Source organism: Patiria miniata, unplaced genomic scaffold, assembly GCF_015706575.1.
Source record: "Patiria miniata isolate m_02_andy unplaced genomic scaffold, ASM1570657v1 HiC_scaffold_20, whole genome shotgun sequence".
In the NCBI taxonomy this organism is placed as follows: Eukaryota; Metazoa; Echinodermata; class Asteroidea; order Valvatida; family Asterinidae; genus Patiria; species Patiria miniata.
In genome coordinates, this window is record NW_024037059.1 from 39,111,520 (window position 1) to 39,135,793 (window position 24,274).

At 39.7% G+C, this 24,274-nt stretch overlaps 2 protein-coding genes across 3 annotated transcripts; one reads left to right on the forward strand and one right to left on the reverse strand.

Moving 5' to 3' along the window:
- Window positions 1–362: 362 nt before the first annotated feature.
- Window positions 363–7,749, reverse strand: LOC119729081 (sister chromatid cohesion protein DCC1-like). Its single transcript, XM_038201586.1, has 11 exons — window positions 7,642–7,749; window positions 5,976–6,140; window positions 5,379–5,541; window positions 4,560–4,779; window positions 4,302–4,440; window positions 4,107–4,168; window positions 3,680–3,759; window positions 3,430–3,507; window positions 3,159–3,244; window positions 2,300–2,362; window positions 363–2,071 (listed from the first exon to the last, which is right to left on the reverse strand). Exons 1-11 carry the CDS (start codon window positions 7,653–7,655, stop codon window positions 1,960–1,962), a joined length of 1,182 nt encoding a protein of 393 aa, XP_038057514.1. The 5' UTR covers window positions 7,656–7,749; the 3' UTR covers window positions 363–1,959.
- A 21-nt stretch (window positions 7,750–7,770) lies between these two features.
- On the forward strand, window positions 7,771–23,281 carry LOC119729080 (DEP domain-containing mTOR-interacting protein-like). Of its 2 annotated transcripts, none has more exons than XM_038201584.1 (9): window positions 7,771–7,982; window positions 9,800–10,553; window positions 16,189–16,373; window positions 16,777–16,897; window positions 17,552–17,618; window positions 18,200–18,314; window positions 19,383–19,795; window positions 20,051–20,155; window positions 20,894–23,281. In XM_038201584.1, the coding sequence occupies exons 2-9, from the start codon at window positions 10,402–10,404 to the stop codon at window positions 21,035–21,037; spliced, it is 1,302 nt and encodes a 433-aa protein (XP_038057512.1). In that variant the 5' UTR covers window positions 7,771–7,982; window positions 9,800–10,401; the 3' UTR covers window positions 21,038–23,281. The 2 variants fall into 2 exon arrangements, with proteins under 2 accessions (XP_038057512.1, XP_038057513.1); XM_038201585.1 differs by lacking the exon at window positions 7,771–7,982 and adding an exon at window positions 8,871–9,350.
- Window positions 23,282–24,274: the final 993 nt, after the last annotated feature.

The following is a 24,274-nucleotide window of genomic DNA, read 5'->3' on the forward strand; positions in this document are numbered from 1 at the left end:
TTTTCTTTAAATGGGACATGCGTACGGTACTCCACCCACAAAACTCAACAAAAGCAATACATTTGAACCCTCTACCTCCCCCCCGGCCCCGGCCCCGCCCCCCAAAAATTGTGTTCTGCCGGCATTGTTCTCCGGAGTCCAGCCTTTTGGGGTACGTGTCATTGGGCCAGATACCAGCAACGATAAACTGACCTTGCCGGAGACTTGCCCTCACGATATCTATTAATCGTGCGAGAAGCGATCAAAGGGGCGTGGCATAAGGTCCTCCCGTTCAAACCCGTAAATATCCCTCCAAAGTGCACCACGGACATGGCCGTCTTTTGGCTCAGCTGGTTACTTGAACTAACTTCTCAAAACGAGCATTCAAAATTAACACATAAGCGGTACATGTATATTCTACTTGATAAAAACTGTAACAATACATGCGAACAGTTTCAATTTGCCAACAAAAACTCGTACTTGCATTCGTTATTAAGCGCTATGTAAAAAATATCACAGCATTTAACTGAAACACTTTAGTATTACAGTTGGCATAAATCTTTACATGTATTTTTTATACAGTGTGGTGAATGGCAACAGCTTGATAAATTGTTAATCCAAAGTCAAGGGCAGAGTCAAGGATAAAAAAAAACACCACAAGGTTTGGCCTGTTATCTCAGAATTTTGGAGATTTAATTCAGGCTAATTACACTAATTGAACTTTGCGCAGACGCTCCAAGATTAGCTTTCCAAAGAGCCTTCGGCGCTACAAAAGTAGTACATGTATCTGTTAATCATCAAACTTACCGTGCTAAAAAAAAGGGGGGTTAAATTCCTTTTGAAAGGTTCAGGTTTGCTTTGCTTTGCTGTAATTTTGAACTTTTGGATAGTACCCATTCTTGTCCTTCAAGCTGATAGAAATGCTAACACACAAACACACGACTAACAGAACGCCCTCTGTTGTTGTAAGATGACCAACATTCGGGACAAAATGGTCTGGACAAAACAATTTATATTATTTGCCCACGGAAAAGAAATTCATTGTTTCCGAAGATTAATATAATGGAGTTAATTCTATGTACCACAACTCTTTTTAGGGAATGTAGCAATCTGTGTTCAGAAATAATCATGGGTATGTAATGGATTTGATGTGTTCAAAATATTTTTTATTGCTCTAAAAATGCTGCTTCACAATTTCACCAATTAAATTAATGTCAAAATAAGATAGGTGCCAGTTATATGTGCTTTGAAATCTGACATCAAGAATTCATTCGCTCTGTCAAAATTTCCTTCAGTCTTGCCCTTTCCTAAATATTTTCAGACAATAAGTTATCATCTTGAAATACAGCACAGTACTGTATGACCTGGCTCTGCATGTAACCCAACTTAAAAGTCTGAACTGCGGAATAGTTGCCTGTACATTATGCATAAATATAATTTGTATTAAATGAATAGTATACAGTACATGTATTAAAGGAACAGTAAATTTGTACAACATAAATTACAAAAGTGCTGAATCCCAATTCAACTTATTCTGGGATCCGTTTTCACCATTACTTTTGCTGGACCTGAAACCCTAGCCTGTTGTCCTCTGAACGATAGTCATTGACTCGCTGACTGACTGACTGGCTCAGTCGTCAAGGGTAAATAATGCCATCAACCAAGATTTTAGGTCCAACCAAGACTTGCCAACCTGTCTCTGGGTTCGAGTCCCACTCGAGTGATTTTTTTCCAACTGTCACTCCGGAGGTAACACACTGAGTATACAGTGTTTATACGTCGGTGAAGGGCAAAAGCTAATGTTGATTAACTTCTGTCTTGTTCTTTTCCACCTTTCCTCTTATGAAACCAAACACCACCCCCCCCCCCCCCAGTCTGTGTTTTAGGGAGAACCACAGATTCAGAATCTCATACACCATGCTATAATTGGTTTCACCTGTTCCAGTGAGTCCAAGCAGCCATCTGATGACTGGACAAACCCTACTTGATGGGTCTCTTAGAGTTATACACCCGGACGCCATTGGTACCTACCGAAGCCCTCGCATGCTTCTGTAGCAAGGCACCTGCTGACAACTTCTCCGTCACTAAATCCCTGTCAAGCAAAACAATGACCAATGTTAGAGGAATTTTGTAAAATACTAGGGTGCCCGAATTATTTTTTATTCCATGGATGGTCCATTGATGAACTTTTTAATTCCATGGGTGAGTGCAAACCTACTGTAGGTCACTCTTGACCTTGAACTTTCTCATGATTCCATTTACTTCTTATACTAGGCCTGATCTCGGATAATAGAGACTCAATCAATATGGATTTTCTTACTCTATGTAGGGCAACATCTCCTCCTGTGTCCACCTATCTCTGGTTTTAAACAGGAAGTTAAATCTGAACAAAACAACAAACAAACCAAACAAAGATTAAAGATGAAAGGTTGCTCAAAATATTTCTGAGATGTTTTAAAAGAAAAAAATAAGCATTTGAAATGATAATCTTCAGTTAAATGCCTAGCCTGTGAGAGTTCCACACATTGTACAAATATTTCTTAATATGAATAACAAATGAAATCAATGGAAAATTCTATGTTTCTTTGTTAAACAGGGTGATTAAAAAAAATGAAACCCAAATGTGGAGACCATTTTTTTAGTGAAGTTCTGCATGTAGCAATTTCAAAATCTAGGATATGAAAGCCCAATTCATAAACTTTCTTTTATTATTAAAAGAATCATTGAAATCACTCATGTACTTTTCACGTTATTGAATTTTAAATGCAACCACCGTTTTATACTTCTGTCCATGGATCACAAAAAAATTCAGTGTTCTTTCAGCAAAACGAAAATTGACACATCCCTATGTAAATTGTTTTCGTTTTGCTGAAAGAACACTTACCTTTTTTGTGATCCGTGGACAGAACTTCAAAACGGTGTTTGTGTTTAAAATTCCGTAACTTGGAAAGTACATGAGTGATTTGAATGATTCTTGTACTAAAAAGAAAGCTTATGAATTGGGCTTTCATATCCTAGCTTTTTTAAAGTTCTACATGCAGAAAATCATTGAAAAAATGGTCTCGACATTTGGGTTTCCTTTTCTTTTTTATTTACTCACCCTGTACAAAGTACAGAAGCTTCAAAGCTACGTTATGGCGATATTTAAGATCATTCCATGTCTGCAAAATATTATTTACCTGTCAACTTCATTTTCTGGCATTAAGCAGAAAGGGAAATGGAAGATGACCTCTGGTTTACTGTTCTTGTCTATTATTGCTACCCCCTGTAAAAAGAAATAAGGTGTAAATGACAAAAACTCACTCTCTTAAGATCTTTAAATATATATGATTTGTTACAGTAGTGAGCATGGAGATATTAGTAAACAGGTCGGGGTGAATTCTTGGACACTTTTGAACATTTGTGTATTCATATAAATCAGATGTTTCCATGGTATATTCCTCAGCTCACCTGAAGTTGGTGCATCCCTGTGGTCATTCCTTCTGGTACACTCTGTTGCCATGACAACAAGAACTCGGCCAAATTGAACTGGACAATGACAAAGATACATTTCCAGTTGTACGAAAAAATAAACTTTAAATTATTGAAGGGAAATTTCTCTATTAAAATACAAGTTTTTTATTCATCTTGAAATTAAGTTCAACATTTTCTTCAGTAGATTTGGGGAGATGGGCAGAGGAGGACAGGGGATGCTACAAACCTTCTCAGCAGGCCTAAGGAGCATTTCTGCAAACATCTGGCAGACCTTGTCCTCATCTAAGCAATAAAACACCTCATCATCTGTTAGAGCACAAAAGAAAAGTTTATTTTATATAGACCTTTTCCTTGAGGGAGGGGCTTATCAATACATGTATGTCAATACTATAATGTTGAAAGCATGCGTCATTAGGACTACTCCAAGGACCCGTAAAAATGTATTACAGCAAACTGAAGTCTCAAAACAAGCCAACCATGTGGCGCCCTCCAATCCTACCTTCGGCTTTGACCTCAAAACATCTGACCTCGTGACCTTTGACCTCACAATCTCCCATCCAGTAATGCTGTTGTGAGGAGCTGAAAGTCATTGCTTAATCAAAGGAATGATCTTGATATCAACAATTACGCCACAGCCATGTGACAGGACCTACCTTCTGTCTCCTGTCTTGGAAGTCTCTCCCCAAAGCATTCAAAGGTGTGCTCCAAGATTGCTCTAAAAGGGAACAGAAACCAGAGAAAAGTTTGCTTTGGGAGAGCGTCATCTTGCACAGGATGACAAGCGCCTGGAGTTAATTTCTAGGGAATTAATATGCTTGGATCCAAACACTCGATTATCAAGCACTAACCTTGGCTCTAGGTTCTCAAGAGTGTCCAGGGTTTCTCCAAGAGGTATCTTGCGGAAATTCCAGGAATTTTCCTCAATGAGAGACAGAATGTGACTTAACAGTTGACACTCGTAGTCAAAATGGAGCATCCTCCAAAAGCCTAGATAACAAAACAAAAAAACAACCATGACCCACCCCTTATAAGAAACAATGTCATGGTTTTGAACTTCAAAACTACATTTCCAACTTTCTAATATAATTAATGATTGCACTCTTTACCACTGATGTGACATGCTCGCAACTTCTTCAGTTCATCCCTGATCTCCGTCTCGCTGGCCTGTACCACATCTAAGATGTGATCCAAGGTGTACCTCTTGCCTCCCGCTTCCTCCTCATACACATCCCCACTGTACGGACAGTCCTCTAAAAGGGAGCGGAGTTTGCGAAGCTTGGGCCGCATCAGCTTGACTTCGTAGTAAGATTTGGCGAGACCGGTCACCTTGTGGGTTGAATTGTGCGAGTGATAGAGAAATTGTCAGCAATGTTGAATTTCGAAGACTACGTGATGACGTACCCTAACAACCTCTTGTAACATTTGACTATACTTCCTGAAACATTGAGGACCCAGGTTCGATTCCTACCTTGTGCACCGTGTTGGCGAGACCGGTCACCTTGTGGGTTGAATTGTGCGAGTGATAGAGAAATTGTGAGCAATGTTGAGTTTTCGAACACTACGTGATGACGTACCCTGACAACCTCTTGTAACATTTGACTATGCTTCCTGAAACATAGAGGACCCAGGTTCGAATCCTACCTTGTGTACCGTGAGGTTTACCCTCAGTCAAAACTGGACATAAGTTTTGAGAATAACATGAATGATGACCCATACAAGCAAAGCACATAGAAATGTAAAACAAGAGAAGAAATATTATAAGATGGAATTTTGCGTCGGGGTGATATAAATCAAATTAGGTTTTGCCCTTCAACGACGTTTTTTAACACTGTATACTCAGTGTGTTACCTCCCGAGTGAAAGTTGGAAAAAATCACTCGGGTGGGATTCGAACCCACGAAGAGAAGAAATGTTTGCGATCCTCACCTGTCTGTTCACAATTTGCCTCTTACTCTCTACGCATTCATCCGGTGTGGAGCACTGAGGAAGGATCAACAATGTGTTGGATGTATCTGTGTCCTTGATGTCGTAGGTCTTATTGTCCAGACATAACACTGCACTGTCTGTTTTCTCTCCTCGGATGACTATGCTGGAAAAAAAATATGAAATATCATATTGAGAATGATTCAAAGCTGTACTTGGGACCTCTGTCTGGTTGGTCCAACCTCCATAAAGACACAACTACTGAATTTGGTTTTTTTTCACATTTTTGAAATGTTCTTGGCACAATATATATTGCCATGGTTTGGTTTTCAAATTATACAGCTGATAACTTTAGGCCAAAAAAAAAATAGTTCTGCTTCCGATTACATGGCATTCGAAAATAGGGTAGGTAGGTAGGTAGGGAATTTTTTTTTTTTGCCAATTTTTTAGTCAAGGGTAAAAGGTATAAAGTGATGGTTTTGGGTGTTTTTTCCTCATTTTTCCAATAAAAAAATTTGGGTAGGGGCTGTCAGAATAGGGTAGGTAGGGAAACCGGAAGCAGAACTATTATTTTTTTTGGCCTTAGCGCTGTTTCTTTACCTCTTTCCCTTCTCTAGAAAGTCCAAGGTGGAATTCTCCACCTCCATGAGAACCATGTCGGCTGCGTTGAGCTCCGACCCAAAGTAAAGACACTGGCATGTCGGTGCAAGGTCAGATTCATCGAGTTTGGCGAGCTCCGCTATGGTCTGGACTTGTGAAAGAGTTCTGGATAACCAAGAGAAAAAAAGGACAATTGTTCCTGTTTTCATCAAGCTCAGGCATGTGCACATTGTTGGGTGCACCACAACGGAAGTGACTTATCGTAGTTTTGCCGCACCACGAAGTGACGGATCGTGCACATGATGAGTCACTTTGTTGTGCGGTAAATAACATCTACCATATTTCACTTTATGTCATGGTGGTGCGACCGATGACAAGATGATGCCTTCCCAGGCAGAGACTTGAGAGATGTTCGGACTACAGTAACTAGTAATTGTCATGATTGTCAGACATGTTGTTAGATAGCTTTCATGGACATGACGAAGTGCACTCACAGTAGGCAGGTGGAATAGGATGTAGTATCCAGAGTCCAGACACCACCAGCTGACCAGCATGACCAGTGACCACTTGTGTTTTTATTCCTCTGTGGTTAGGTTGTGTACAAAGTCTAGTAATAATCGATAATGGGGAATTGCATTCATTTTTGGTAGTGTATATTTTGCCGGAGACGGCAAACCTTTAGTAAACGTTAGTTTGCCGGATATGCACTGAACATGCGCAGTTACTGTTTTTTGTACTTAAACATTTTCCGGTGAAAAGTTTTAGTCTGGCTCCATGCCAAAATTATCGTTGTTACCTCGTATTCACAAGATGGGATTCAGACCATTTTATAATTTCGGACTTTATTTCCCTTTTAAAAAAAATCCTCCAGAGCCACAAATCTGAAAAAGAAAATGTAATACTCTGCAAAAAATGTTTGAGACATGTTAAATAATAAAAGAAGAATATTCTTATTTATTTGGGGATGAGAAAAAAAAACTTTAAAATGTGGTGCGGTCGGAATCGAACGCGAGTCATCCCGCTTACTAGAGCATTTGCTTAACCATTACACCAAACGTGCTACACAACTTTTGGTGGGCATTTAATACATCTTATAATTCAGCCCTATTTTAAAGAGTACAGCGCCCTCTGTTGATATGGATTGCCGTCGGCAAACCTTTAGTAATCGTTAGTTTGCCGTCATTACCTCTGGCAAAATATCCACTATCTTCATTTTTAAACTAAGTATTTTCTAACAAAATTGGAAATGTTTCTCTCAGACTCAGTCCGGGATTTATGTCCTGTCCACATTTTTGTAATGACTGACATTCAAGGTAAATAAATTCCGAAAGTGTAAATGGCCTGATTCCCATCTCGTCCATTGGAAGTCACAACCATGACAACGACAATGTTGTGCGAAGAATCTGCCATACGTAGGCCTGGGCCTACATGGCCTACATGATGAGTAGTACATGCCAGAATGATCCAACACTTTTTTAAAGTCTTTAGTTTTCTAACAGACAAATTGACGTCCAGAAAAATGTATCACTTCGCTTGTCACTTGAATAACAGATTCATAGAGTAACACTTCTTCAAATACTCCCAACAATTCACTTTTATGGAGACTGAAATTATCCAAAATACAGCTTGATTTGCTCAGACTGACAGACGAAATTTATCCACTCACCTGTTTCCCGCCATGATTTGTTATTGTCCTGATAGAGGGCGGTATCCCACGTGGTCGTGCTGTCTGCTTGCCTAGTCGGATACCTTGTAGATATTAGCTCCAAATTTCTGTGTAAACGTCTGGGAGCGGTCGCTACCGCCACTATTTTGTTTGCCCGCACGTTGATGATGACGTTGTTGATGTGTTGATCAGCGTCATTTTTGTTGATTTTACAAGTGATCATGATCATGTGAACACAACATTACTAGCGTAACCGGTTCATCCTTGTGTTGCCGGCTTTTCTGTAGAACTTGCTGTTGAAAATCCGCCGTCGATTCTCACGTCGGACTCTTGATCAACTTGTAAGTTGCACAGCTGTCAACGAACGTTCGGCGTTCAGGTCAGGTTGTTGAAAATGTGTAGGTACATGCTGATGGACGCGACGCGACGTAGCTACGTAACCTATCTAGACTATTACGTTTATACAGATATAGGGCCTGCGCCTGTCTGTTCCTTCCTCCATGATCATTTTCCACTGTTGAGTGTTATACGTTACGTACGGATCTAGGAAAGATTCCCATATCTGGCCATCACTAATTTGTCCCTTCAGTGACCTATCACTATCACTATCTCTATCAAGTATCATTCAGTATAGCTTGAGTAACTCCAGCTGACATGCTCCATATTCATTCACATGTGAATGACTATGGAGCATGTCAGCTGGAGTTACTCAAGCTATCATAGTATCAAGTATCATAATCAGCCATCAGAAAATGATAGGCCTGCGCCTAGGGCCTATGTCCTAAAAAGTCTAATTTAGCCGGGAAAATATTGAAGTTTTTACTGAGAAAACACTTAAAAAGGAAAGATTTCCATATAAGAAGTTCACTAATTTTCCTCTGTATTGACTAACAAGCCCCCAGATAGCAATTTCATGTCATCAAAGTCAATTTGAGCAGTGAGAAAATACAAGCATTTTCTTAGAAAACACTTAAAATTTTTCAGTCCAATCTCATAGGGTTTGTACACAGGGTGTTGAGTGAACTTCGTATTTATGGAAATCTTTCCCTTAAAATGTTCAGACCAGTCTCATACGATTTGTGCACAGCAGGGTGACAAGTGATGGCCAGATATGATCTATGGTTTAAAGTTAATCTTTATGGATGTATGAACGATATTGATGAATCACATTTTAGATAGGCTCCTACGCATTGTTTTTGTATTTACCTATAAACAAACAAATAGGCCCTATAATTTAAATGTTTTATAAAAAAAAAAATAGGCCTGAACTTTTATTATGTGAATATTGGCAATAAGGTGGCGATGTTTGCTGCACGCGTGGTTTGGAACAGGGCATTTGTTATACAATGTACATACCTGCTGAACATGCTGAATTTTGTATTCATGTAAACATGGCACTAAATGCTGGTTTATACTATGGAAAATATATTAACTTTGATTCTATGTTCTCTAAAAATGGCTAAAATTATAATCCAAAACTACAACAGGCAATTAGACGTACTCTGACTCTGTTGTCATCCGTGGTGACATCAGTTTCAAAAACATCAAACAGGAGAGACTGCTTTCCAAAATTGGACAATCCGAAAGGGCGGGAAGATACCAACTGTTTTTGAAAAATGCATGTTTGACCCGATGCCTCGCTACAGAGTCAGTTTGTGATAGGACTCATGTGCAAACGTTGTGTGCCTTGTGACAAGTGCCGAGGAAAGGTAAACAATTTTGGTCGAACAAAGACTGAAAGAAACATAATCTGAAACGTCTGATGACGGTCTCATTAAATAGAGTGCTCGCACCTGCTGAAAGTGACTTCTGTTACAGCAAACAACAGCTGCCCAGCAGGGCGTAAAACAGCCGTGGCAAAATTGCCTCTTTTTATGTGCATGGCGTTGGCAGCAATGATGAGAGCTATCCCACACTGAGTCGGCAAATTATCTAGATTCTGATTATAAATAAAGATTTGAAGGCTTGTTCCGGGCATTGCCGATACTCGAACTCGTATGCTAATTGGCATTGTATCAACTCATTGCTGATGGACCCTGTACTGTTGGATAACCTGGTCATTGTTGAGCTCTATTGCATTAAAGGTGTAAGTCTGTTTGTATAATTTGTGTGTATTTATAATATAATTGGAATGATTCCGTATTTTCTTTGTATACAGCATTGTGGGCAGTAGGCACCTGCTGAAGCTAAGTCACCTTGATTGGTTGGAGCAGCTGGGAAGTGTACAGTGCAGCGATACGTGCGTGCAGGAGTATAGTGCGGCTTTGAAAATGTGAAATCCTCCAGCTTGCACACATACATACTATTACTTACGAGACGCTGTGTGGAGCACTTAGTATCAACAGAAAAATGAGCTGGAATCAAGATGTGAAGGTACGAGCGGGAGCATCTTGCTCTTGGAACTTCCAGAACTTTTAGGTTTTAGTGAATCTTCGAGCGATATTATCCAATCGTTAAGTTTGTTGAATGATCAAGGAGTTGGAACTGTCAAACTTTAAATTGATCCGCGGTCAGACGAACAAACACAGGAGAGACTGCTTTCCAAAATCTGAAAGGGCGGAAAGATATCAACTGTTTTTGAAAAACGCATGTTTGACCCGATGCCGGTCAGACGAACAAACAAATTTGGAATTTTGGAGTGTCTGCCCAGAAAGATTTCAACGTTGAAATTGCAGCAACTGAATCACTAAAAGTGAACCACCAACCACCTAAACTACTTAAACATTCTCAGAACCTGAAGACATTAAGCTGTCCACCGCAATGTTTTCGCCAAACAATAACTCGCAGAATGGCGAGCGGAAATCGACCGGCCAGATTGGTTTGACCGTCTCCAAACCTCAGAGGTCATCCTCAACGGCCTCGCTGAGCAACCAAGTGTTTGGCAAGATCCTCATCATCGGTGAAAAGCTGAGGTAAGTTGAGAAGGTCGGAAGAAAGCCAGTAGAGATGATCATTGGAAGACCAGAAGAGAATCAGAAGAAAATGGAACTTATTTCACTATTCATTCGAATTTTTAAGAGAATGCTTGTATTTTGTATCTTAAATGCTGTTGAATCCAAGAACTTCCAACGCCAAAAAATCTGATGGTTTTTTTTTTTTTAGATAAGCTGAGAAGATGTACAAATCAGATTTTGGGACATCCCATAAACATGTCTTATATTTTCACATTATTTCAGTCTAATGTTGATTAGGTCCCCCCCCCCCCCCCCCCGAAAAACAAAACATCCAAAACAACCCAACAAACATCCAAAACAAAAACTGTCATTTCTTCCATTTTTACAAATCCATAGGCACTTAATAAAACAGGAGTGATATAAAAAATAGGGTGAATTTCAAAAGTTCATTCCATTTTGAGTTTGAATATCGAAATAAATATTGTTTGAAATGCATTAAATAGAACTGAATCAAGCAATGATGTATACATATGTGCATATTGTACATGTATGTACTTGCACAGCTGTGAACATGCATGCTGATCAAGGCATTAAACAAACATTTGGCATGGATCTGGCACACACCATACATGACTGCTCACATTCATTACGTTCATGTCAACTGCTCCTGTATGCACCTGCTATTGATTGATTGACTGTAGGGAAAATCCACCCACATTTTTCTCAGAAAGGCAGGCCATTAACATATAACTGCATACTGCTAGCTGGCTGTTGACCACTGACTATAACTGTTTATTAACAGAATGGGTGGGCCCACCTTTTGTGCTGGCTAGGCTGTGCAAACCAGTTATCCCTGGTCTTTTGTTGTTGCTTTGAAGGGACCACAGGTGGTAGTCACTGTAAATTGGACTGCGTGTTAATCCTCTTATCGCTGTCCCATGTGCTGAGTGATAAAACTGCAGACATTTACTGTGCCATAGAACTGTAAACATTTGCTCTTTTCTTCTGTTTGTACATGTACGTTCATTTGAATGCAGACATTCTTTTGTAAATTCTGCTGCGTACTGAAGAAGTTTGGGATTTAAATCTTCGGTTTTCCGCAATTCGCTTTCGATTTTAGGAACCAATCATCAACTAAACTCCCCATCTTTCTATTTTTAATTTTTTTTATAAATGTTTTAGTCTCACTGAACTGTATAAAACAGTATCCCCTAAATTAAAAAGGGGAGTCTGTCATGTATTGCCATTTGAATATAATTGTTGGCATTTTTTTCAATCTTTTTAGGTGCCAAAAAGCAAACTTGACTGCATGTAACTTTACTTTCTTTGCGAACTGAGGTTGTAAAACAAATATAAAACTAAAATTAAATGGATACTAGACCAACAGTTCATAATAAGCAGAACTTGTAAGATGTTCTTAAAATAAATCCAGTGCTAATTTGAGATTGCATCAACCAACTTTGACCTTGTTTGCTCTGCTGTTGCGTATAAACCACTTAACAAATCTAATTCACACAACTACCCATAAGTTGAGTACTTTGATCCAGTGATAAACTGTATTAAAGAATCACCTGCTTATCAGTTTTAAATACATGCCTTTATTTACAATATTCCCAATCAAATTCAAATACTTCTGAAGGGAACTGGCCTATAATTGGACGCAAACTATTTGGAATTTAGTTATTTCAGGAGTTCAAACAATTACATTTTCCTCTGCTTTAACTTAATTTTAACCCTCACTGTCCTGATTTTTCCAATGATTTTTCACAAACCCTAAGGCCAAAAAAAAAAGTCTCCGGTTTCTGGTATGCGCGCGCGTCGCCGTAGCCATGCGCGTCGGCAAAATGAAAAAGTTTTTTTTTCAATGAAAGATGATGTCTCAAAACCGCCAAACTCACTGGTTTGACTGGTATTCTGCTGCTGCACAATTTTAACGTGTTTTTAGATTGGGTTATGGTCTAGAATAAGCTTTATGTGGCCTCTCTGGACTCCCATATATTTGCACTAAGTTTAGTCGGGCACCATTTGCAGTCATCAGCCGACATTTGAAGCAAAAAAATCAGGTAAAAAAAAAAAAAAGCTGCGTCGCCGCACTACTTTTTGGGCAAGCTCCATACCAGAAACCGGAGACTTTTTTTTTTGGTTTAAGTGTGAACATTGAAACAAGTAGGCCTGTTTCATTACAAATCCAAATTTAGGGTACTGAATAGTAGGCCTATACGATACATTGTGCATAAATGTATCCCATAGAATACCTAGACAATGTTGTGCATTTTTACTTTGCGCAATCCTAGGTCAAGGCTACAAATCTATACTGCTAATCCCAGTGTATTTCCTGCGAACGCTGTGCCTGTCTGTTCAACAGGTTCACTTGGAGTACATCAAGTTCAAAGATCAATGATCTGCCCTCGCTACAGCTGCTGAGGATCAGCTGATGCTGGTGACCTTTGACCTTGACCTGAGCGGAACAAAAAGTGCCAAATCAGTTGGTTGTGTTACCATGGTGATTTGTGTATCTGCATATAAACAGCTCATAATTGTTGAAAACATGCCATAATGCATGGAGGATTGTGCAGTGAGCGATTGTGCATGGTGTGCGTTCATTACTTGTTTGATGTTCCACTTTCATTTTGCCACTGGGGTCAAAACATCAGGCCTATCTTACGTCTATTATTTGTGTATTTCAGTTCAATCAGTAAAACAGTTTACAGCAGTTATATTCTTTTACACATGTGTATTTCTTTTCTTTTTTTTGTAAGTTTGACTTTAAAGGGAATTATGTACATCATTGGCTTTTGCTGTAATTTTCAGAAATGAACTATTTGAGGGGGTGAGTATAATAGATCAAATATTGTTACACTGACATGTTTGAAGTTTTGTGTTCGAAAAAGCTGGAAAAACTAAGAAAAACAAAAATGTTCAAGTAGTCTGGTTCCTTGACTCCACTAAAGATAAAATGGATCAATTTATAAATGCCGGAAAATTGTACGGTAAGGGAACCAGTCTAGCTGGCCTGCACCCATTCATGAACATGTAACCAATAGCAAACAAAATTTGGACTAAAAAAGTGTACAGTTGGAGTAGTAGTTGAAAAATAGTTAGGTTTTTCCAACGGTGGTCGGCCGACCACCGTTGGAAATGTATACAAAAATACAATTTTCTTGAAAATGACTTCACACCAGGTGCCATAATTTTACAGGATGCTTTAGACTGTCATTTACCAACATCCTAGTAAGGTATTTCGTAAAAACTTGCTGGTTTTATTTTTTGATGTTTATGTTGTATATTCCCTTTAAATTTAGTGACTGATGTACGAACTCAACAAGTTCCTCAAATGATCTATCTGAGAGATACATGTACTGTGCAGTGAAACAGTTTGGTCTTGTCATACGTCACCACCCATTAGTCAGACAAATGGTATCATTTCCAAGAACACTTTATACCCATGTAGTTTTCAAAGTTGAAACGAAAAAAATTAGGCCTATAAAGGGGAAGTTTGCTGAGGATATTTGCCACGTTTGCTGGTACTGTCCTCCAAATAATTTCAAAAATTGACGTCATTCAGCCATTGTTCCCTCAACTTTCGTATTTACTGATCATCCAGAGCTTTCAGAATGTATTTACTTTTGCAGGAAATAGTTACCAAGCTTTTAAGTGGCTTGTCAAATACTGAAGATAAGGAAGCAATTAGTTTCGTCGACCACTTCACAGAAATCTGGATTTGTTCTGAATCATCAGTGGTGCTAAATATAGGGAGAAGATGTATTAAAGGGGCTAAGCCTTTGAGTACCACATCCCTTAGAGGGAAAATACAACATTTGCAAACATCAAAAGATAAAACTACCAAATCATTTTGAAATACCTTGCTGGACTGTTAGTGAATGACAGTGTAAAGCATCCTGTAAAATCATGGCACCTGGTATACTGTCATTTTTAAGAAAAGTGGTATTTTTGTATCAATTTCCAACGCTGGTCGGCCGACCAGCGTTGGAGAAAACTGGCTTTTTTTCAAATACTGGCCCCAATTGACCATCGCACTTGTTTGCAATCGATTACACACCTATGAACGGGTACAAGCCAGCTAGACTGGTTCCCTGACCTTACAATTCCCCAATTTATGTAAACTGCTCTGTTTCTTCTTATTTGGAGTCAGGGACTACAAGAAAATGATTGTTTTTCTTGGTTTTTATAGCATTTTCGAAACCAAAACCTAATAAAAGTCAGTGTAACTATATTTGCTATATATATTTCCAACCCCCAATTCCATCCATTTCTGAAAATTACAGCAAAAGCAAATGATGTATTCCCTTTAAGGGTGTGGGGGGAATCTTACAAAATGAGCATGGGAAAAGGACCACTGGGTTATTCCTCAATAGTTTCTCTGACTTAAAAACAAGCTGAATTGGAAATATCTTGGAAGCTGTGGGCCAACAAACTCGTGTTCATGCATGAGTCATGTAATTTCTGGAAGGAGTAGTGTTTTTGAGGTAAAAAAAAAATCAGCTTTTTGATCCCAGTGACCCCATGATGACCTTTGACCCCCAATTTGGTCATGTGACATGTTGGGGCTGGGCTACTTGACAAAGTTTGGTTGAAATCAGTCAAAGTATGTAGGAGCAATAGACAGTCTCAACGTTTGTTACAAACTAACTAACGGACTAAACGGAGAGACATGATTTATTGAGCTGCTATCCCGCAGCTTAAACTTGCAGGCCATTTTCTGGAGAAAGTTTATAAAAAGTGTGAATTGAAACATTACAGGGGACAATTGAGCCAGAGCAGTTTGAGGCTTTGCTATCTGAAAAGGTTGGCAGTAGAGCGCAGTGTCTAGGGCTGTCCAGTTTTCAATAATTTAGTATTCGATTACTAAAAACTGGGTGTGACCGATTATTCGGATATTTGAAAGTGCCAGCTACAACTGATGGGGCCCATGAGTAATGCAGTAATATATTTTATTACTGTAAAGGGCTTCAACCTTCTAAAAGAATGTGAACAATGAACTGCCGTCGACAAAAAAAAAATTAGCGTCGACCAAAAAGTGGCACCTGCTGCAACTTTACGATAAAAATAACATCACAGTTGTGTATACGTGTGCGTATTTTTTTTCTGTTTTCGAATATTCAAACCGGCAAAAAAAGAGTACTCAAATATTCGGTTGATGATCGGAAATTTGAGTACTTGGTATATACAGGACAGTCCTAGCAGTGTCCAGGATCCGTTTTTCCCTTCGTTGGTTTTAGCAAGAAAGGATGGCAAGTTTTTTTTCCAAAAGGCTGTCTTGAAGGAGAGCCTACTTTTGTTTAACCACTTTGCGCTGGGATTATTTTGACATCGACCGGACCCAGGTGCAGGATTGTTTTTCGCTAACCTCGAGGCCAGACGGGTTCAGGCCATCATCTGCGGGTAGCACACCCTGATATTTCCGGCCTCGCTCGCTGCGAGCGGGTCGCAGACAGATATTTCCGGCCTCGCTTGTTGCGTGTTTATCCGTCATCTATACCAAATACCGCAAAACCTTTGCATGTGTACACGTCATCTTACGTGAACTGGTTAAGGGAAGTGGAATCCAATCTGTGTTATGATCCTGCGTTATGTGCACCAAAAGTTTTAAAACTATCTCAATAAAGGTTTATTTTCCCCTGTTTTGTCCTAGATTGAGTTTTCACAACTGCAGTCCAGCAATGGTTAAGGACAGACGTTACCACCTCCGAATGTACCCAAAATGCTTTGTGGGCAGCGAGGCTGTTGATTGGCTGATCAAACACGGAAGCGTCAAAGACAGACCAGAAGCGGCCGCAATGCTGAGCATACTGCAACGGCATAACGTTATTCATCACGGTAAGGATAGCATTCATTCTAATGAGAAAAAAAAGCCCAAAGATTTACTAATTTCAGCAGATGATCTTAACTGATGTAATAAAGACCTGGTTGCGGCTAACTGACATCATGTTGTAATAGGAAACTGTACTCATCATCGGAAAAGAAATATGAAAAAAAAAAGGGGGAAGGAGAATCAATTTGACTTAGTTAAACCTAAATCTCATCAGTCTTTTTATGATGAACAGTGCACTGTTTGAAATGTCGAGTTAAAACAACTGGTTCTTCTCATAACCACACAATTCAAAAGAGATGTTATTCCCATGTCGTTACCACAAACCTTGCATTCTTTATGCTAAATCTCATTTTAATCAGATTTCAAGTACATAACACTTGCTCGATTTTTTTAAATTTATCCAATCAGTGTGTGACGACCATCATTTTAAAGACACCTACCTGTTCTACCGGTTCAGGGTAGACGACAGTACCCTACCTCTGAGCAGAGAAACAGAGCTGTACATCAAAGGACATCAGCTGTGTCACGAGTGAGTTATTTTATTTTATATCACAATGTCCAAATGTCACAGTTTTTGCTGGTCTTAGAGGTCCAGCCTATAGTACTCCTTGTACCTGACTGATGGCTTAGCGGTTAAGAGCATTGCATCGGACTCGTGCTCTGGTGTTTCAGAGGCAGCAGAATGTGGGTTCGAGCCCGGGTCTTGACACTTGTGCCCTTAAGCAAGGCACTTAACCATTATTGCTTCGTCCTTTGGATGGGCATAAAGCCGTACGTGTTCAATGTAGGTCTCGTGTGTTGTGTAATGCAAGGCACGTAAAATAACCCAGTAACACTTATCGCTAAAAGAGAAGGGGTTTGCCCTGGTGTTTTTGGCCTCCTGTTAAAACTCCCCAGTGGAGTATTTTGGAGAGGAACCAACCAAGTAACAAGACTGACTGACTGGCTGTTTCTCAGACTCACTTGTGAGCTAGCCATTGCTGTTGTAAAGGATGCCAGGGATCGGGCTACATCTGCCCAGACTTCCAGTGAATGGTCGTTATGAATGAATTGAGTAGCATTGTTTAGGCTCTGGGACTATGTTTACCATGCTCATCTCGTCTTGTTGAATACATAAAAAAAAGACCCTACATAGAATTTGAGGGAGTAATTTGGAAGTTTTATGTCTTTTGTCCTATTCTAGACAAACACGACTTGGCAATGGTTCCATCATGAAGCTACATAATGATTTTGGCGCCATGTATGAGAAGGTATGTATGAGCTGCACCTGTTGCTAAAAGGAGTGTCGTAGAACATGAGGCTTTGGTGTTGTCCGAAATCTCGGGTCTGAGTGCGTAAGTTTCTGAGGGTGGATATGATAAATCTTGTCAATATTGCCGTCAACCACCGCTTGCCTAGAATGGGTGTATGAGGGAAACAATATCCAACTCCACTCTTGCGGACCAAGGTATTACAATAACGTCATAACCATTTGCAACTGTATAATATATCTCTTTCACATTGTACCTGTGAATCAGGGAATCAGGGAGGTGGGGGGTACAGGGAGTAATAAGAAGTAAATAAGAAGGCCCTGCCTGTTACTCCCTTCAGGGCCCAAAACCGCCTGAGTACTCTATATGGTTTTAAGGATTCATCAGTCAATATACACAATGTAATACAATGTATGACAGTTCCTGATGGGTTAATCCATTTTTGTTAAAATGAAATTTTTCATTTTTGGGAGTGAGGCGGGGGGTGGGGGAGGGGGTTACTTAAGAAAAATTGCAGTTGAGGTGGGGTGGGTTTTCCGAGACTATTGGCTTAATAGCAACCTGTCTGATTCTCCTAACAGAGTTTTTACGGCACCCAGTTGGTGAACTGGTTGGTGACGAGCGGCAAGTGCTCAACGAGACAAGAAGCCATCGGCCTGGGCAAGGATCTCCTGGAGCTCGATCTTATCCAACATGGTGAGTGCTTCTGATCGGTAGCGTAACGAGAAATTGTTCATGCCAGACGGCCATGTGGATGGTTTCAACCACGTCCGCATACCGTGCACCACACGCAAGTGGACCGTGCACAAAGAGCAGATTCAGCATACTGATCATTATGCATGGCTAAACCTCCTTCCTTCTTTCCCCTCCATCCACCCGCCTCTCTTGTTTTTCATTGGGGAGTTTCAACTTCCCCCTCGTTATGCTAATGCTTCTAATAGAGCTTCTGCTGACGTCTGTCAAGATTCCATTAGCCTTTCTGAGATGGGGTGGACACAACATGAGGGCACTGTTTGAAGTGGGTAAACTCTTGTATTGACCTTATGTGTAGAATGCCATGGTCCAGTGGATATGGTGTTTTACTCATGTACGATGTTCGAACCCTGCCAGGAACGTGATGTTTGTGCCCTTGGGCAAGATACTTAACTACAATTGCCTCTCTCCACCCAGGAGTATCAGTGGGTACCTGTGAGGGTAGAAGACCGAGTGTGTGCTGATATCGGCTGCAGCGTGGTCGTGTGGCCTGATGAATGGGGGAATAATTGTAAAGCCCTTTCAGATTGTTGATACGATGGAAAATGCTACTTGAGCATTACAATTATTGAGTCCACCTTGCATGTATCTCTAAAAAGTGCTTTGACCTCATGGTCTAGTGTATTGAACTCAAGATCCCATGGTTTCAATAATTCTGAAGATGGCGGGTTTCAGTCTAGCCTAGGGTTCTGGTGTACGTGTCCTTGGGCAAGACACTTACATGTAGTCTGTCACGGCTTCTCCCCACCCAGGGAAAAATGGGTATCTGTGAGGGTAGAGGCGGTGGTGTTTGATTTTGCATCCACGCGGCAGCATTAAGCTCAATTCATGTACCCTCTAAGGAGCTCAGATTAGATGGTCCTTGGAATGTTTTCATAAACTTGATTGAGCAAGGCGAATAATAATCATGAGGTAATGCACCCTAGACACCTGTTGGATGATATTGTTGGATGATCAGATGGTTGACCATAATCTCATTTCATAAATTTTACTATTTTGTCATTCTTTTAGTTACAACGGAGCATCACTTCAAAGACGAAAGACTCCTGTACATCTTCCATCCCGACTTCATCCAGCTGAAGATCATTGACCTCTTGGAGATGCACGATCGACCCAGAAGTCTCTCCCTGGACACCAACATGCCCACCCAGAATCAGAAACTCCTGTCGCCCAGCCAGCCCGTCCGGCCCAAGTCCCCCCAGGTCATGGATGTTCCAGTCATCGCGGAGAATCGGCCCAAGTTCCAGATTGGTTCCCCCGAACGGGAGGACAGCATGAACTTTACGTCAGAATCAGATAATGAGGACGTGTCCAGTTCGGGGTCGCAGGATGTCCACGGGCCAAGCATGCTGCTGGCAGGGTTTAGCCCAACGGCCGAAGAAATGAAGAACCCGGATGCGACCTGTATCAGACAGACCGTCAAAGTAAATACATTGTAACTTGTTCTCAATATTATTATTATCATCACTCATTTCTGGTAATGAAACCAAGGATTCCTCAAAAGCACCCTATGCACTGTAGCTCGCAAGCCTGAAAAAAAAACCTGCAGTGAGAAGACACTGAGAAGAATTAACAGTTTTAGAGGGCTCAGGTGGGGGAAGAACCCCAGAATGATATTCTAGGGAAAACGCATAGCTTCATAACTTTGATTTTCTTGTTGTTGGTTTTTCTTTTCTCAGATTCTGGGTGATTCCGTAGGGTTCGGGTTTGTCGTGCGAGGTGACGGTCCTTCTTATGTACAGACAGTAGATCCTAGTGGTCCCGCCGCCAAGGCAGGCTTAAAGGTAGGCTTCAATATCAACAAACCTTTAGACGACACCCTTTTTGCCATTACTCAGGAAGCAACAAATGTTGGCGCAGAACACTCATTATAATCAAATGATCAATCAATCGGGTGCCGTCTTCTCGCAGAAGGTTGGCTGCAATGGATTTCCATCTGTCTCTGTCCTGAGATGCCCTTGCACATTCCATGTAGCTAAGGCCAGTCCAGTCTCTCACATTATCAAACCACGATGTTCTTCTTCTTCCTCTTGGTCTTTTCCCCTCTATTTTGCCTTCCAAAAGAGTCTTCTGCAGCATTTGGTTTCTCATCATGTGTCCAAAGTGGTTTGTCTTCCTGTATTTTACTGTTTTAATGAGGGATTTCTTTGTCAGTGCTATTTGAAGGACTTGTTGGTTGGTCATTTTAACTATCCAGGGGATGCTCAGCATTCTTCTGGTTGTCCACATTTCGAATGCTTCGAGTCGGTTGATTGAATCTTTCGTCAATGTCCATGTTTCTGCTCCATATAGTACTGTTGACCAGATGTAGCATTTGATTAGTCTTAGCCGTGTTTTGATGTTGATGTTTCTTGATGTGAAGATGTGTTTCCTTTTATTGAAGACAGATTTGCCAATAGCTATCCTATTTGTCAATAGGAAACAAACAAATCCTCTTGGAATTCTCACTGAGCAGTCCAGCTCACGAATCACGAATTAGGCATGTTCCTCGCATCCTCTTTTGTTTTTGATCTTGCTTTCAGACCGGACAGTTCCTTTACTTTGTCAACGGCGAGTATGTGTTGAACAAAGCCCACGTTGAAGTGGCTCACATCATCCTGAGAAATCCCCACCAACTGACAATGGATGTACTGGTTCCCAGACACCAGGTGATCAAGAACAGGTGAATAAACAGGTGCTGACGAGGTAGTCAACGTACGTAACAAGTGGCAGGTTCTATGGAGCTGCTGAGCCAAAAAATATTGTAAAACTTGAACAAAGAAATTGAATGGAGCAGGGTTTGATCCCGCGACCTCCGTAATACTGCACTGGTGCTCTACCAACCGAGCTCATCACCAGCCTTAGGTCCCGGGTTCAAAACCTGTTCAATCATCTCTTTGTTCAAATTTACAGTTATTACAGCTTCCTGTTGTGGTTTATTTGATGCCAAGAAAGTGATTGGCAAAGGCGAGTAATCCACAAAAGTTATGTTAATTTTACCAAAACCCGCCTGTATTTTTGGATTTTTTTTCATAAAATGTCAATTGGTACTGTAGCAAAATATAGTATTTCCTACTTTATCAGTGCTGTGAAAATGAACCTTCCTGTACAGGCTGGGAAAAATATGAGATTCATAGACAGTTTTGATATGCACTCAAGTACTTTTCGTCTTTTTTTACCATTTTTTTCTTGTCGTTCAATTGCGATTAAGCATGTACATGAAAATGCTGCTGAAAGGAAGGTACATTTTAAAATAACTTGTAAACTCAAGCTCAGGTTTTGCCCTTCAACGACGTATTGTTTATAAATACGGTATACAGGCATGTAAATTTTCCTCGGATCAGCTGATTTCCTCGTTTTTTACTTCCCATGTGCACCATTGAAAATAGAAAAACACTGCACAAAGTCTGGGAAAATTTTGAATTTCCTCTTTTTTTGTGATTTCCCAGTTGCACACCTGGGTATAGTATACCAAGTGTTGTCCAGAGTAATTATGAGAAAGAAAAAACTACTCCGGTGGGACTTGAACCCGCTATCTCCTGCTTACTAGTGCAGATGTCTTACCACTTGCCGGTGTCTGTTGGCTGATATAACAGCGTTAGCCACAACCAAACAACACAGAGTACACAATTTTTATAATAAAAAAATGTCGGTGAAGGGCAAAACCCAATATTGAATTGATATCACCCGACGCAAACAAATTCCATCTTATAAATAACTTGTAAACCAGACCAAGAGTCATCTATCAAATTTCTGTATTTTCTAAAAGATGGGAAATATGTTATGTTTTGGGACAGATGAGATAAAGAATCACCTCTTGACTTTCTATAAAGCTTAGAAACTTTGTTATATATACTGTAATAAATTGTGTCTTTGCCTTGTAATGGCTTTTGGAGGGTGAAGGGGGGGGGATAGAAGAGATTAAAAATATTACCGCTACAGGTTCAATTTGAGGGGAGACGTGCATTATACTTCATGTGTGTGAATTTGTACAAACTTTTCTCGACAATTTTGTTTTGTGCCACAAAAATTCAAAATACTCATGCTGCCATATTACCTCAGTATAAAGAATATTGGCCTTTTACTCTTTTTTTTCCAAAAATGTAAAATCAACTGTGTAATTTGTATTTTAATGTCAGTTTTTATAATTCGTAGCTGACAATCTTAGTTAAAGTATTCTGATGATCAGCTTTTGTTTAATATCTTGTTCTAGAGTCTATATAAAACAACATTGTAAATATGTCTATGATTTCTCCGAATTTTATGAGATTAGTTTCTGTGCCTCCAGAAGTAAGTTTTTCTGACTTTTAAATGAAATACCTCACTACAAAAAAAAGGAACATTTTATTCTTATTTTTTAAGGGCACTGAATATCACAGTTTATTTCTTCTTTTTTAAGGCACTTAAGTTCACATTTTACTGTGAAAAGAGATGTTTTTTTTCCTAAAGCTTGTTCCAAGATATGGTAAATGAACAAGTTTTTTTCCTTTGTTTTTCTTACCACCGTTGGCACCAGCTTTCGCCACACACTCTGCTTTCGATTGCACACTCAAACTCTTAATAATATTCTGAGTTTAAGATGTACAAGATGTCAAGTTTAATGTAAATTTTATTGCATTTCAAGCTCGTAATATGATTTTTTTTTTTTTTGCTTCCGCGCTGATTGTTACAGTTGTTTTGAACTAGAACTGCAAGTTAACCTTAATATTTCAGAAGTGCCACTCAGGATTTTTTGGTCTCAGAATTTAAGACGGCAAACTTTCCTTTTTTTATCTTTTGCTGATCGGAATGAGTAGTCATACATTTTTGTATTTTACAGTCGTTGTTACTTTAACGAGATTCTTTTCAGCCACAAGTCTTATTTGCCAGTATCTCTAAATGGAATGAACTATTTAGAAATAAAAGACAACGAAGGACGTGAATCCACGTAATTGTCAGTGTTGATGCTCTCTTCAATATGTTATTAGAATATCTATTTCTAATTTACCTTAAGACCCCTAAGGGTAAACCGCCATCAAGAGCACCTCCATCTTGGTCGCTTTGTTCTACAAAGTGAGTAAAAAAATAACGGAACCCAAACCCCAAAAGATATATTTCATATTGATGTAGCACCAAACATAATAATGACTGGAAAGGCAATTTCATAAGCTACGTTTAGATGAAAAAAATTACTGAAATTGCTTAATCCGTTGAAAGAATGTCACCATTTAAATGCAATGACACTAAAACCTGTTTCGTCCCCCCCCCCCAAAAAAAAAAAACCCAACAACAACAGTTTAGTGTGTATTCTTGAACAACAAAGTAAAGGACACAGAATATTTGTTTCAAGAATTGTCAACAGCTGAAGCACACAAAATCTTTAATAATAACCCTGGTTAGGCTAACAATATGATTTATAAAACCACTTTTTTTTTAAAGACGGGCATTCAAAAGGACTTTGTTGAATATTGTTAGCTTTTCTGAGGATTTATCGCTGGTGATCTTTGAAGACAATTGTGACGACGATTCTTGAAATCGCATTTTTGGACGAAAGAGGTTTTAGGGTCATTGTGTTTGAAATGGTGATATTCTTTGAACGGATGGAGCAATTTCAGAATTTTTTTCATCTAAAAGTAGCTTATGAAATTGGCTTTATATTCATTATTATTTTTGGTGCTACATATTTTGTTTTAATATGAAATATATTGTTGGGGGTTTGTGTTTTGCTTCTTTTTTTTTTACTCCACCTGTACATGACACCTTCCTTACCCTTCATGACGTACACTTGCCCTTTATGCCTGGACAATGTAGTGCCCAGCTGTAAAAGTTCGGTCGTAGTCGTCCTTGGTAAGTGCGAATATGTATTGAACAGTACAGAGATGGTTTGCACACCACATCGATTTTGTGTTCGGGCAGCGATATATTATTTTGTTTTTCGCCAGATT